At 34.7% G+C, this 15809-nt stretch overlaps 1 protein-coding gene across 1 annotated transcript in view; it reads right to left on the bottom strand.

The window, feature by feature from the left end:
- The window catches only part of NUDX23 (nudix hydrolase homolog 23), a 64841-nt gene extending 49964 nt beyond the window's left edge, over positions 1-14877 (bottom strand). Inside the window, exons 1-2 of the mRNA XM_089796892.1 lie at positions 14388-14877; positions 8702-8833 (exon numbers count right to left, since the gene is read on the bottom strand). Coding sequence (XP_089653018.1) covers positions 8702-8833; positions 14388-14636 — 381 coding nt within the window. The 5' untranslated portion in view covers positions 14637-14877. The remainder of the gene's footprint in view (positions 1-8701; positions 8834-14387) is intronic.
- Between the last annotated feature and the right edge of the window lie 932 nt (positions 14878-15809).

The following is a 15809-nucleotide window of genomic DNA, read 5'->3' as shown; positions in this document are numbered from 1 at the left end:
CTTCTCCAATTATCCATTCTGTGTGATCCGTGTCTTTCATCAGGTATTGGATGAATAGTTCTGGTGATGTTATTCATAATCTTATTCCATTGACTTCCAGCTCTGAAGATACTGGAGCTAAATATTCTTTTAGAAATTTCTAGGCTGCAGTATACGATTATTATATCCATGAGTTTTAAACAATAAGTTCATCAACACCCCTGATGGTATATGATCTACACAAGAGCATCTTGATTATTTGTGACAGTATTTCAAATGCTGAAATGAAAGATGTCCTTGTTACTTTTCTGCAACTTAAGAACCCATTGTGGATGTAACATTCTCTATGGTAGCTGGAGTGATCATCACCAAATTCTTGTTTGAATTAAACCAACTGGCTTCCAATGCCTCGAATAATTCTACAGTTCCATCAGGCTGGATATGTTTGTTTGCTGCTTCAAAAGTTTTGTTTACCAAATTTATCAATTTTGGATGAACCTGGTAATCAACATATCTTAATTTTTAATTAGATTGGATGTAATCTCTCCACTTATGTCTTCATGTGGTAGATTATCAAAACTAGTCTCCCAAGAAAGCAAAGCTGATTCCATACTCAAGCAGTTAAACCTCTATATGGTATTCTGGACATCTATCTGATTGCCAGAGCAGGGCTGACATGTTACTCCTTTGGTGCTATAAAAATTATGTATTCTTCAAGGTCTTTGTTATAGGGCTACAAACATGAGATTGGTTTCTTTACAAATTATAGAATGAGTATAGATAAAAATTTATTATAGAATGAGGAATTTTATTGATAGTCTAGAAGTAATTCGCAGATAGAATCTTTGCAAAAATTCATGTGGATTGTGTTCGTTAGAATAATATTTTGTAGGCATATGGCAGAGGCTAATGTGGATATCACTAGAGTATGGAAAATAGAACAACAACAATAATCATAGGGAGAAGAAATAAGAGCAGTAATAATAGTGCATGAATGGAGCCCATTAAAATGAGGGTTCCATCAGTGGCTCTTGTTGGGGACATATGCTCCTCGCAGGCATAATGAGATTCTAGCTATCTCTAAAGGAGCAGACCCAGCATCCATGCTTTAGCATGATGCACAGTGAAATTGGGTGGCCCCCGACCCCCCCAAAAATGAACATTTGCTCTTTCCTCTATCGAACACCCGGTTTTGATCACGTAATACTTTGGATCTCCTAGTCATGATATCATATTGTTCCTTAGTAGAATCTGATCCATTAGCAAATGTTATAAAACAACCATCATTTGACATATGCCTTTTTTTCATCTGCTTGTTTTGTTGTCCATCTTCCAAATCTGCATTAGGTGAATCATCTTTATAGACAATACATATTTCTTCCATTTCATCAATGCATCCTGTACTATCCGTCCTACATTTATCTTTTGACAAGTCATCAAGTGCCCTATGATTTTTGCTGAATTGAAGATCCTCATAGTGATGAGTTTGATCAACCATACCAACATTTAGATCACGGTTTCGAAGATCTCCTTGCACACTATGCTTTGTTCCCACACTCCAAATATTGCTTATCCTCACAATAAGGCATTGAGAATGGTTTATCTTCATTAACTGTTATTGCTTTTATATCAAGATCAGATGGCATACCTGCATAATTTTCAGAATCATGCTCAAATATACTCTCCTCAGTACGCCTTTATGATTCTATAGCTCCTTCACATATTTGTTGCAACTCTTGCTCATGGGATGAACTAGAAGATATCTCACTTTCTGAATGCATGTCATGAGTTTCTTCAACTTTCAAATCATTGTTAGGCCTTCTATCTTCATCATGATGATGATGGACTTGATTGCATACGAAATCCTCTTAAAAAAATGGATTTGAGAATATAGTGAATTCAGATATATCTTTTATCACTTCTTCGAACAATAGGTTCAAGAATATAGAAAATTGAGACATACTATCATGAGAGCTTTCATCCGGATCAGTAAATGTTTCATCAAATAGTGTACTAAATTCATCCTTTTGGGAATCATCATCTTCTTCCTCTAGTACCTCTCAAGGATACACTGATCCATCAACCTACTCACCATGGTGAATTGAGAAAAAAATTGGACCATTTTTTTCAACATGTTTTTGATACTCCACATCTAACGAGGCTGAAATCTCCTCCACACTAAGAAAATCCTCTTCCTCATTTTCACATTCACTGTCATCTATAGGCATATAAGTATCATCATGGGCTGATTCTCCTTCAAAATGTTCAAAATTTTCATCTCTATTTGAATCTAAAACTTCATTTGACTCATATGTTACTTCAGTCTCGTATTAATTTTCCTCTGCAACTAGTTCATTATCCGTAAGTTTGAGAAAGTTAAAAAATTGATGATCATATAAGAGCCCTAACTCCCGCATCCTGTTGAGAAGATCAGATGATGGAGGTCTATATTCTGAAGGTATTTCTTGATAAGCATTAAACATTCTCATGAAGAATTGTACTACAGATTCCTCTTTTTCCTTTTCTAAGTTCCAAAATGCATCCAAAGGAGATGTATAACTTTAACTTTCATCCAATATTTGAAAGAGAAGCTTCAAATCCGGGTCATCTGGTGAGATTCCAACTTGACGAAATTTTCTTATCAATTCCTTGCGTGGAGGCATGATGTTTGAAGGTACTTCCCTAAAAATATCCACCATCCTTATAAACAAATGTGTTCTCGCCTTCATATCTTTCTAGATTGAAAAAGGCATCAAGTGGGTGTATGTCTACTTCCTCCATGGTGTAACATAGATCTGCTTCCTGATCATAGTACATATTGTCCATGTTAGGTAATCAAATCATTTCCTTCTGAGTCTTCTCCCTCAGCAGAACTACCAACTGAAATCCTTTTAAATAGAGTTGCCACCTCTTTCGAGGAATGTATTGATCTTCCTGGGTTCTCACTTCTAGCAGAGTACACTCTTAAACAAACTGATACTACTAATTTCTGATTCTAGTCTGCAAAATCTGAAACTCTGGGTAACTGCACAACGCTTGTTGTGAGCAACCCTCCCCAGTAGAGCCACCAATCTGTTGGTTCCTAAAACCGTAGATTGGAAATCCAAAAGCCTGCCACTTCTCCGATAGGATTCCACAATCAATTTTGGCCAACGAACGGGAATCACCTTGATTCCCCTACACTTTAGGCTCTACTACACCCAAGCGGGTAAACCTTCACCTCAACCACTAACTGCCTGGTCCAAGGCTTTTCTATAGTGAATTTAAGCTTTGGAGTTCTCCGGCCGGCAAAGTCCTCGAACACAGATATGGAAACAATTTGATATTTCACAATATCTGTGATGATCAAGTTTAAGATGCTAAATGACCGTGTCCACCTATCTGACATTTAAGTTGTATACAGAATTCAAAAAATAATTACAAAGGACGAATCATCTAAAGTTTAAATCTCCGTACCTTTAAAAATAAACAAAAAACATTTTATTTTATTATTAAAATTAAATAAAAGAATTTATATTACAAGTCATATTATAACCCTTATTACTCCGTACAAGTAGATATAAAATACTCCTTGAGAACTATGTTTTTCGAATATGTGAATCTTGTTTTGAAGTCGCTCCATATTTATATTTCATATAATAAGAAACGTGACTCTTCGGCATTAAAAGTTGTATTTCTAATAAATGACACCCTTTCAATTAAAACATAATAGGTAGTTGTCGGTTCATAATCTTCCTTTTAATCGGCGGGCACCACTTTGTCCTGCGAATATGTATTCCTTTAACAAATCGAAGACCTTCACATATTGACTCGTCAAACATTTAACAGCACAAATAATGTTTTGAATATTTATTAAACTCCCCATGCTATAATGTTTTGATTATTTTGCATATGTGATATCATTCCTTCATACTCGTCTTCTAGGCTCCGACGGCTGTATTCTGCGTATTTGTGTGGGCTTCCATATTCCATTCCAGACCTGTCAGCTCTGCTCATCTGTGCTTCGTTCCAAGGTTGAATATCATTGGGCACTGGGCATGACAAAGCTTCTCATGACACCATTTCTTCTCCAGCTATCCATTCTGTGTGAGCCGTGTCTTTCATCGGGTATTGGATGAATAGTTCCGGTGATGTTACTCGTAATCTTAATCCATTAACTTCCAGCTCTGATGATGCTGGAGCTGAATGTTCTTTTAGAAATTTCTGGGCTGTATTATACGATTATTATATCCATGAGTCTTAAACAATAACTTCATCAACACCCCTGATGGTATATGATCTGCACAAGAGTATCTTGATTATTTGTGACAGTATTTCAAATGCTGAAATGAAAGATGTCCTTGGTAATTTTCTGAAACTGGAGGACCCATTGTGGATGTAACATTCTTTATGGTAGCTGGAGTGATCATCACCAAATTCTTGTTTGAATTAAACCACTAGCTCTCAATTCCTCGAATAATTCTACAATTACATCAGGCTGGATATGTTTGTTTGCTGCTTCAAAAGTTCTGTTTACCAAATTTATGAAATCTGGATGAACCTGGTAATCAACATATCTTAAATTTTTAATTAGATTGGATGTAATCTCTCCACTTATGTCTTCATGTGGTAGATTATCAGAACCAGTCTCCCAAGAAAGCAAAGCTGAATCCATACTCAAGCAGTTAAACCTCTGTATGGTATTCTGGACATCTATCTGATTGCCAGAGCAGGGCTGACATGTTACTCCTTTGGTGCTATAAAAATTATGTATTCTTCAAGGTCTTTGTTATTGGGCTACAAACATGAGATTGGTTTCTTTACAAAACCCAATTAATCATCTCACTATTGAGTATAGATGAAATTTTATTATAGAATGAGGAATTTTATTGATAGTCTGGAAGTAACAGATAGAATCTTTGCAACAATTCATGTGGATTGTGTTGATTAGAATGATACTTTGTAGGCATTTGGCACAGGCTAATGTGAATATTACTAGAGTATGGAAAATAGAACAACAACAGTAATCATAGGGAGAAGAGATAAGGCAGTAATAATAGTGCATGAATGGAGACCATTAAAATGAGGGTTCCATCAGGTCACAAGGTATAGGTGATGGAAAAGCTTTTGACAAAGATACAAAGAGCCCTAGAAAGTTGCCAAGCTGTGGAAATGGAGATCATAGGCGATCTGAGACTGATGGGATGCAAGGTCCTCTTAGAGGATGACATCTTGTTCACTGAAGCAAAAACGACTTCAGAGTTCAATGATAGAGTTAATGCTGAATTTGATTCAGAGGATTTTGGAGCGCATACCATGAACAAGTTCACCACATATAAGTTTGCAGCAAAGCACTTGCAGGATTTCATTATGGAAAACTACCAAGTTATAGAAACAGGACATGCCAATGCAATCAAGATTGACACCATTTCACGAACAATGAAGATTCCAGATCTTCCCATGCTTCATGATTGTATTGCCAAGTATAAGCCTTTCGTTGAGAATCTTTAGGATTGATTCAACTTTTTCCATCTTTTTTTTTTTAGTTTTTAGCATTTTCAACTTCGTAGATGTAGAAGATAGATTACAAGTAATTCGATTACACGAACCTTCAATACATGCAATACAATAAATCTTCCTTCCTAGTTTGGTCGAGTCAAGGTGGTTGAGTTGCTCCCACCTTTTTCTCCTTACTCTCACTCCTTTTTTTCTGTATAAGGAGCACCCCCCTCATTGTAAAAAACATCTCTTATTATATGCAAGAGAGCTTTGCCAAACTTGTGCAAGTGTAATTGTGATTGCGTAGTACAAATTTGAAAGAAAAGTGAATAGAAAGAAACATTTGGATTCTAAGTTGTGACTAGAAACAAATGCAATAGAATGAATTGGAAGTTGTGAATGCAATTTGTTTCTATTATTTTTCGTTCATGTTATAATTGTGTGTTTAAATAGGGCATAGTGAAACTAAGAAGCAATTGGAGCTGAAGTTGTGACTCAAAGCAATTGTGGCAAATATAGACCATAAGTGTGACTGTAACTTATATTACTATCTCAAATTCATGCAAATAGTTAGAAATTCTTTACTTATGGAAGTCTGTGTGCCCTAATAGTAGAGAGTTTTCTTATAGAATAGATAAAAATAGACATAGATCTACGTTGGTACACTCTCAATCAGCCTCTAAGTTGATGTTTGGTATCGGTATCATTGTTTCCAATTACTAGATAGAAGTGTAGTTTAGAGGTTCTTCTTGCCCATTACCCATTCTGCGAGTAAGTTGATTCTTTCCTGAAAAAAGGGGAAAGAATGTTAGTAACACCCTTCAAAAAACCTCTAACTTCTTACTTCCCTTGAGTTGATCCAAGGAACAGTGAGAAGGGGGAGCCTTCCCTTCAAGGTAGGAGAGACAGTCTCACACACTGTGGCAAGTCTACATATTTTGCGACTGAATTTGCATAAATTGTCGGTTGCAAAATATCCACTCAACAATGTCTCTTCGCCATAAATCAGTTAAATCAAATCAATTGCACCCTTTCCTTAATTAATTTAATCAACTGGCAACTAATGTTAGATTCTTGTTTATTGTTGTTGTTAAATTGCCAGTTATGCCTTTGGAAACTATTGACTTCCTTTAGAAATTCTTTCTTAATCACTGTTGTTGTTAGTTCTTCAGACGATAAATGAAGCTCTTCTTATTGCTAAGTCAGTGGAGACTCCAAGATCAAAAGCTTCTATCACTGAAACCACGGCTCTTATATATCCTTTTAATTGCTGTCAATAGTTGAAATGGTCACTGCAAGGAGATGTTATTGATATGTCTGTTGACTTAGACTCCACCTTCTTTTCATTATATTAATGCCTCAAATACAGATCTTCACATTATTGAATCTGATGATAGTTGACACCTTGATACTGGCTTTCTCAGCATTACAAATGGTTCCCAATTAATATCTGATTACTGATTAGATTGGTTGGCTATGAAGAAATCTGACATTCACGCTGTAGAATAACGATTTATGGTGGTTGACAATTACATGGATGCCTTGACTGAAATGGTATTGCATCATTTATCTTCCAGAACGCTCATATTCGTTGTGTGCCCATGATTGCCATCACGTAAGCATTGCCTCCACGTATAAGTCTGACGTGGAAGACAAAATGATCTTGTGTTAATCATATATTAACATTTATTAATACGTGTATAGTGATCATCTTTAGAAAAAATCAGTTAGTAATTTCTCATTTAGTTATATAATAAATAATTGTACTAGCATTTGCACCAAAAGGAGGTGCAATTTTTAACCTATGGTAAACTACATTTCGAATACTATAATGAAAAATACATAAATCTCGTTACAACTTTGAGTGGTAAGTTTTTATAGACCATTTTTATTTCATTTATATAATCTTTGGAATTAGAATATCCTCATACACACTTTCAATACATGTGTGATATTTGCACACACTAAAAACAATAATTCAAGTTAAACTTCAAACACGGAAAATCAATCTACAATATTTTCATGCCGATTAAGTTTTCAAAATATCATTATACTTACTGTTTATATACTTATTGATATCAACATTATGTATATATATAAATCTTCAAATTGAATTTGTACATTCTTCACATTTAATTGTCAAAGATTATTTACTTACTTCTTTATGCCCAACGACTCCTTTATATTTATATCTCAATCTTAAAACTAAATTCTTATATTCTTTACTATTGTTTTTAAAAATATTTTAAGAATGAATAAGATTTCTAAATTAGTGAATTAATTATTATTTTTTCTTTTATAATATAAACATAAAAACAATTGGATCTGTTTCGTCAAATATATTCTATTTGTTTGTTAGAGCATAGATAAAGTAGTCAGTTGTATCTATTATTAATTTTGTGAATTGTATTAAGATTTTTTAAACAATTTTAAACTCTACCATAAATATTAAAATGACTTTTTCAAGACTCTGTCAGATGTGATTTTCCCCGTAACAAGCGTTTGTCTCCAATGGTAATATTTCTCTTGCACAGCTATTATTATTATTAGAATAAATACTAAGCACTTCTTCTTTTTTATCTTTGATTATCTTGGCTTCTGGACAAAGCTTAATCTGACTTTCTTCTCTTTCAGGTTCCTCTTCTTCTTTTTCATCGGCAAGCTCGGGTTTTTGGGCATATATCCCTTGGCCATTGGCAACTCTTGCTACAAGGAACAGGCTTCTGACCAGAACAACATAAGTTCATAAGTTCCATTTCCTCAAACAGATTCATTGCATTAGAGGTCAAATTCTAGAATAACTTAATAAAATTAATATAACCAGACCCTCCTCTATAGACCAAAGACATAATTTGGGGTGATGCATATAAAAACTGTGGAAGAAAATTGCGATGGTATATTTAGCTGCATCAAACTATCTATAAGAATTAATATTCACAAAATTGTAGTGATTGTATCACCATTAGGGTTTCGACGGGGAACCATGAGATACAAGGCAACCTACAAAGGAAATGGTTCCACGCTTATTAAGAGGATTAAAAATCTTTATCCTGATTTGGCTATGCATATTACAGCCAAGAGTAGAAAGGTGTTAATAAAAGGCTTAGAGGTTCCTTGTACATTCATTGCTCACCTGATATAACTCTAAACATTTAAGTTTCAAATTAAAATATTACCTCCATTCTTTACAATAATTAGGAACCAAAAAAAAAAGTCTGTTTTTAGCCTATTAAGAGAAACTAACCATTTTGGGGTTCTCATAGAATACATTCCCACAAAGGGTGCACACTGCTCTCATCTTTTCCTCGCCTGCTGGGATGCTTTGCTTAGTTGGCCCTCCACACGATTGGCAGAAATTGACTTTTGATTTATGTGGCTGTAGAGTGAGAAAGATTAGTCTTCTTAAAACATGCTAACTTTTGTAAATATAATAAGTGCCTTCATTCAAATTGTGTTGAAAAAAGCATCTTCACAGATATATAATTATAATTTACACTTCTTCTACAAAAGCTGCAGGCTGTTACAAATGGATAAGGATCCCAAAAAGACTATTATGAAAAATGGAGCATAGAATTTAAGAAAATTCTATCAATGTTTCAAATAAGAAAAACAAAAATGAAGAACCTATGTACTATAACAAAAACCCAGTTTACAAAATTTTACCAAAAATGTGTATACCCTATAACTATTTGTCAAAAAATAGTTTCTCAAAACAAAGATCTGGACAAATCAGAAAAATGGTAGCGTTAAACCAATATTCTCAAAAAATTAATAGCAATGTGTGGTACACGATCCCAAAAGTTCGAAAGGAAAATAGGAAAAATAATAATATATAAAATGTTGACAATATCAAAAACTATCAAAAAGATATATAAATACTCAGATGTTACCAACTTGGCAGTTATCTGAAAAATGTGAGTAGTTTTCATGAAGCCTTCAACAGGAAACATCTACACAACATATAATCCTAAATTTGACCTCTGTAAAAACAATTAGGAACTCCCTATATGGGAGAATATTCAGTTAAAAACCATTAGAAATAAATGACCGCAATTATTCGGGAACTGTACAGTAATTTAACAAACAGAACAAGGAACAAAATTGAATAGCAAGATGTTAAGCTAAAAGTCTAAAACTATATTAATTTCTCAAATTACAAATTTACAATACTGAAAAATAGTGTTAATTCATTGCATTTTAGGGGTGAAAAGATCTGGCAGATATAGAATCCTACATAAGACCTATGTGACCCAAATGTGAACAGGAATAACTAAACACGAATCCGAAAAGATTATAAGGGTCAAGACAATGATTGTAATTATATAGGAAAAAATTGCCAATTTATTCAACGATACTATGAAAAGAAAATAATTATAAGGATATCACCAACAATATAATTAATCTGCAAACTCTACCAGACATGAGGAAAATATATTATGTAATGATAAGGGACACATTGGAAAGGAACCCATGCTGATAGAGCCTAAGAATGTCATCCAAGCATAACCCACATGGCTTTAAGGTGGCCCATAACCTCGTCAAAGCTTTGCCTAGAAAAGTTAGTCAGATATTTAAATATTTTGATACCAGTGACTTGGATGCTACAAAATATCGTGATCCAATTGATCAACTTTACTTAATCACCTTCTGATGGAAAATCGCTGAATGTACTTATTATCTGTTGAGTTTAGAAGAACAAAAATGAAATCCAGAGAAATGTAAGTGAGGAGAAAAACATCCTTGCATTGTAAATAGTAACAATTATATATATATATGCATGTATCCTAGCTGTAGTCTGTTGGCAAGATATGGCACTATTTTCATGATGATCTAGGTTCAAAACTTGATGGCCCAATGTTAATTCATCTTTGTGTAAATTGTTGGCGGATATGGCAGAGGAATTGAATGCAATCTGAACAAGATCTCATACAAGGCAACTTGAATTCCAAGAAGACACACTCCTGTATAAAAGTCCTGCATCCCCCTTCCGAGTGAGGCATGATTCATTTGCCAAGGCAAGACTCCAGTCATATGTTTATTTTGATGAACACTGCCTGCTAAATTATGACATCTGAACAAAAGATTTGCAGTTTAAAAATTATTTAAAAATAAATTAAGTATAAAGTCATGAAAATATGTCCAAGTAAATCACTGCAATGTAAGGTGCCTAAGAAAATTTGTTAGAATATATACCCCTTCAGCGTTACATCTAAGACGAAACTCACGTTTAAAAACTATAGCCAACTTCAAATGCTGAAATAAAATAGACTAATAGTAAATAATAGAAGCATAAGATTGTCACGACTCACGATAGAAACATCACATTCAAGGGAAATATTCTTCACCCGTAACATCTAAGACTAAGGTTCCATCTTTAAATTCATAGATAAACATAACTTTCCAAATTAAAGATTCTAAACAAAATCACCAAGAAAATAGCTATAATAAAGGCAAACTCCTTTATGAAACCCCTTTTATATGGCATTTACGTAGAGTGTGGCAATTTAAAACTTCGAGAGAATCAAAATTTTCAAAAATAAAAGACTGAACATATTGATAAAGAAATCACTACTGTAGATTCAGAAGTTTAAAATTATAATTAAATTAAATTAACAAATCAAACAAGACTATTCCTGTAATAAATTTGTAAAACACTACTAGTTTAAAGTTCAAATGAAAAGTTGCTTGACAAATTCATGAAGAAAACAACTGTAACAGACATTCAGATAGAGCACATGATCCAGGTTCAAACCCCGTGAGGCATGATAAAATTTTGAAATTGTGTAAAATACCACATTCTGATTCAAGTCAGAAATGCCTTTGACAGAAGAGATTCTTCTCAGTCCCAAAAGAAAAAAGATGAACCTACCAAATAGATCAATAAATTATCCACAAATTATATTGCAAGGTTCAATAAATCCTTTTCTTCTTTTTTTATAGCCAATTTACTAATGGAACATAAATTTTATATCTTAAAACTAAATAAGCTAAAAAAAAATTAATAAGGTTTAAAAAAACAGTTACCAAAACGATCAAGAAACAATATATTTGTAAGATTGAACCCTAAGCGATTAAAGCAAATGAGCTTTCAAACCAACTCTCTAGGTTTGACACGTGAATTGGGAAAAACACCAAAGTCAATGCTCTAGTCATATGACTTTGAACAGAGAAATAACCTCAGTCATAACTCGTACCATCTAAACCACAATTGAAAATTGAATAAACATGACAAAATAGACAAGGTATGGTTCAAGTCCCAGGCATCTATGATAAGATAAGATAATTTTAATGTACACGAGGTTAGACATAGCCAATGGGATAGCCTGTCAGATTAAGCCATTAGTAATTCGGTTCTTTTCTTGTGCAAGTTGACAATGAGCACCCCCAACTTCTAAATGTACTCGCTGAAAAAATGATGCCAAAAGTTATTAGATAAAATATCCACACATTTGTCCCTGCTGTCCTTGTATTATGCATCACATTTTGAAATAAATTGTTCTTCAGTTTCCACATTGCTATAATTGCAAAGCATTCAAACTCTCTCTTCCCAAGCCTCTTTTGGCCTCTTCCAACGTCTGGTCTCACAACGGAGTTTTGAGAGTTGAATCTCAGCCAAGCAATAAGAATTTTAGCTCCACAAGAAATGTTGGCCCCCGTGTACACCTTTTGAAGTTGATCACATGTAGGACTGAGCTCATGGATATTATATATTTTCTTCTTTCCAAGCCCATTTCCCCAATTTCCCTTTCATCGGATGGAAAAAATTGACAAAGAAGAATATAAATTGCAGGTGTTATTCAAATGGGAAGAAATGAAGATTGAAATCCAGCGCTATGAGTTCAAGCTGCAGTTTTGTTTCGATACTCGCAATGCTCTAAATGGGAAGAAATGAAGATTGAAATCCAGTGCTATGAGTTCAAGTTGCAGTTTTGTTTCCATATGAGATGCAGCATTATTCGAGGACTCGCAATGCTAAAAGAGCCTGCCATGGACAAAGGAGCTCAAATGGGTTTTTAAGTTTGTTAATTTTGTGAAAAAATGAAATGCATAACTGTATTTATTTGTAAAGGGTGTTGTAAAATTCTTAAATGTTCATAATGGCTGCTGTCTTTCAGTCTGGGACAGCTCGGTGTTATAGCTTGATGTAAATATTGGATGGCAGTAAGGTTTTATTGGGTAGTGCAATGGTTGTCAATAGATAGGAAATGTCCTTGGTTTGTAATAAAGAGATGGTCGGATAGGAAGTATCTTTTTGGTTGTAAATGCAAACGATGAGCACTGATAGGTGGAATCTCTGTTAATAGCTGGTGAAGTCAGTTTTAGATGATAACTTTATACTAATGTAAACATTATTTAACTATTAATAAAAATACCCTTACTACTGAGCAAAAATAAATATTACTTTCAGTTTGTTTCTTTATTGGCTGAAATTCCTTCGTAAATAGTTTGGGGTTATTTTTTACCAAGGATACTGACTCCTCTCTCCTTGTGGACAAAAAATCAGCTTTTTTCTTCTTTGGAATTTGTTCGTAAACTGTAATGTCAAGATTTGTTTTATTTGACTCTCTTAGAACTCTCCTAGCCATTTTGCATTCCTTATCCAAGCACACATTGGCTGAAGAACAGTTTGTTTCAGACTTTCTTTTATTTGTTCTTCTGCACTTTAAAAGAGCATCATGGATCAGATTTGTTAACGCATGGCTATTTACATCATGCACCTACATGTTCTCCCCATTACAGAATCTCTCAAGTGTAGCCCTGAAGATGTTACCATTTTCTGGATTGAAGAATTTTGCCTTGTGATAGTGGTTGTTGAGGGCATTGAGCTTTTGCCTCAAATTGCCTATCCTCTGCCCACAAAAAATTCACATACAATGGCCTATGATCTGACTTGAGATCCCATATCTGTTCCCCAATCACAATATCCTCAATTCTCTCATATAAATTATGCAAACAGATTGCATAATCTACCATGCTTGCACCATTTTAGGTGTTGCAAGTTTCTATGAAGAAAGAGCCCTAGGTAGCAGCATTTATGCCACAAAGGCTGTCCTAAATGAAAAAGGTAGTAATATCAAAACCACAAAGGCTAACAGAAAGAAAAGGGCAGTAGCAGAAGCAAGTCCTATTTCTCATTTTTTTCAGGATGTCTCTCAGTCACATCTAGGTCGAGAAATTACCCCAGATGAAATAAGAAAATTACCAGTCCATAAGTAAATTGGCCACGAAAACGTATGTTCAAATAAATAATTGCCGATGAGGTAGGTTGAGAATCCCATTCATATTTGGCGGAAGAGATACCCCTGGACATTAGCATCTAAGAAAAATTTCGCATCAAATGAAACAAGGGATTTAACAAAGACACAGATAAACAAATAAATAAACCAAGAAAATATATGCAAGGCTAATGAAATATAATTTTTGAAAAACATCAATAAACGGAATGAAAATGGAAATCACTGAAATAATTCCGTAAGAGCTAAATTAAATTAGAATTAAAAAAGCGGTTCGCAACCTGAAAAAGAAAGGCACTCTATCAGATTTGTCAAGATAATTATTTTTCAAAAGTTCTTCTGCAATACCAAACTTACCAAGAAAAACGCAGAAAAAGATCTATCAAACTAGATTATTTGTCGAAGCTCTTCGACATTGTCAAATTCACCAAGAAAATCTCAAAAATGAATTGTTGGGCTAAGCAATTACTCGAAGATCTTACGGAGCACCCAAATTACCAAGAAAATCATTGAGAATTTCTTAAGAAAACAATTGAAATGAATTTGAATAGTCAAAATAAATTGGAGTTTCAAAGTGAAGCCTCAATTTATCCCCAAAACGGGTAGTATAGCCAATTAAAAGAAAAGCAATAATATCGCTATTTGTTAATAAATCAGTGGCCAAGAAAACCAGTGCATTCAATTTATAAGACTTACAGTAGAAGATTGCACAGTAGGGGAAGATGTCTCTGTTTCTGATTTAGAAAGGGAGCAATAAGTGGAAGTGTTTAAAGATCTTCTGGTCCCGCCCTCCATTAAGGGGTTCAGCTTTGGCAAAGGATAAATAGAAAGGGTGAGCGAATGAATTGATCTTGTGGGCTTGCGTTGAAGGAAAAAAGATTTCAAGGGTTTTGCTGCAAGACTCCAGCCTCTCATCACTGTCACATTAATCATCTTGCATTCCATTAGCTTTCAATTGACAGTCCCTCCCATATTTCAGCCTGAAGACTAATTTTTGAATTTCCAGTCTTCGTATGCCATTCTTGAACTTATTGGTCCAATGGATTACATGAGCGTTTATGGAGTACGTTTAGAGTATGCATTGGAAAAAATCTGTTAGGCCCGTTTGGTTGCTCGAATACCCGGCAATAGGTATTGAAAATTAGAATACGTTTTTAATTCCTTGTTTGGTTAGCAGAATTGGAATGGAGAATAGTATTACATATTCCTATTATCACCCAAAATGAGCTTTTGTGAAATCCCAAAAATAGTTGTAATTGGAATGGTCCTTCCTATTCTCAATCTCATTTAATCATTTTTTTTCGATTCATCGGGTCCGCAATTTGACGCATTCAAGAATTACCCTTTCGACATTGATGAAGCCGGATCAGATCAATATGGATTTGAAATTGCACTCCATAGAATTGTAGGGGTTGCGGACTCCAGCTATCGAACTTGTTTTGTTGCTACTACCTATGCTTCTGTGGGTTTAACCTTTGCTTTTGTCTGAGCTACTGAGGGAACCGTGCTGTTGCAAAAACTTGCTCTCGATCTACCCTACCCCTACCTCCAAGGTGAATGTCTCTGTGAGCCCTAGTTATCTCACGAACGGCTAGGCATGGAGAGCATGGGTGGACTACGATGGGGCAACAAAGAAGCTCCAACTGTATCTTACGACTAAATCATTTTATTCAATGTTACCTTTGAGATAAAGTGAATGTCAAAACCCACAATGTCAAAAACCCTGGGATTACCGATTTCTCCGCTTGTAGGGACCCTGGTTCAACGGAGTCTCACAGTCTCTAGAATTGGAAGTTTTGTTCCCAATATTCATGAGAAATCGAAACACAATTTTGACATTCACAGCTCTACACAAGTACAGCAATGGTGTGTTTGGTACTGCTTTTAGGCCGGCGGCCGCGACATGGGAGTAGTGATAACGTGAAAAGCCAAGAGTTGGACAAACACTTCGGCATGGAAGTAGTGATAACGTGAAAAGCCAAGAGTTGGACAAACACTTTTCTCAAGTCCTCCAAAAGTTATCCTATTCTCAAACAAATTCCAGGTGAACCAAACGAGACTAGAATACATATTTTCCAATCTCATTCCCCATTCCTATACCCATTCTCATTTTCAATT

Source organism: Cupressus sempervirens, chromosome 8, assembly GCF_028749045.1.
Source record: "Cupressus sempervirens isolate cs-2001-9-10 chromosome 8, ASM2874904v1, whole genome shotgun sequence".
Taxonomy (NCBI): domain Eukaryota; kingdom Viridiplantae; phylum Streptophyta; class Pinopsida; order Cupressales; family Cupressaceae; genus Cupressus; species Cupressus sempervirens.
Note: the sequence above shows the minus strand (reverse complement) of the source record. Positions and strands in the feature narration are given on the sequence as shown.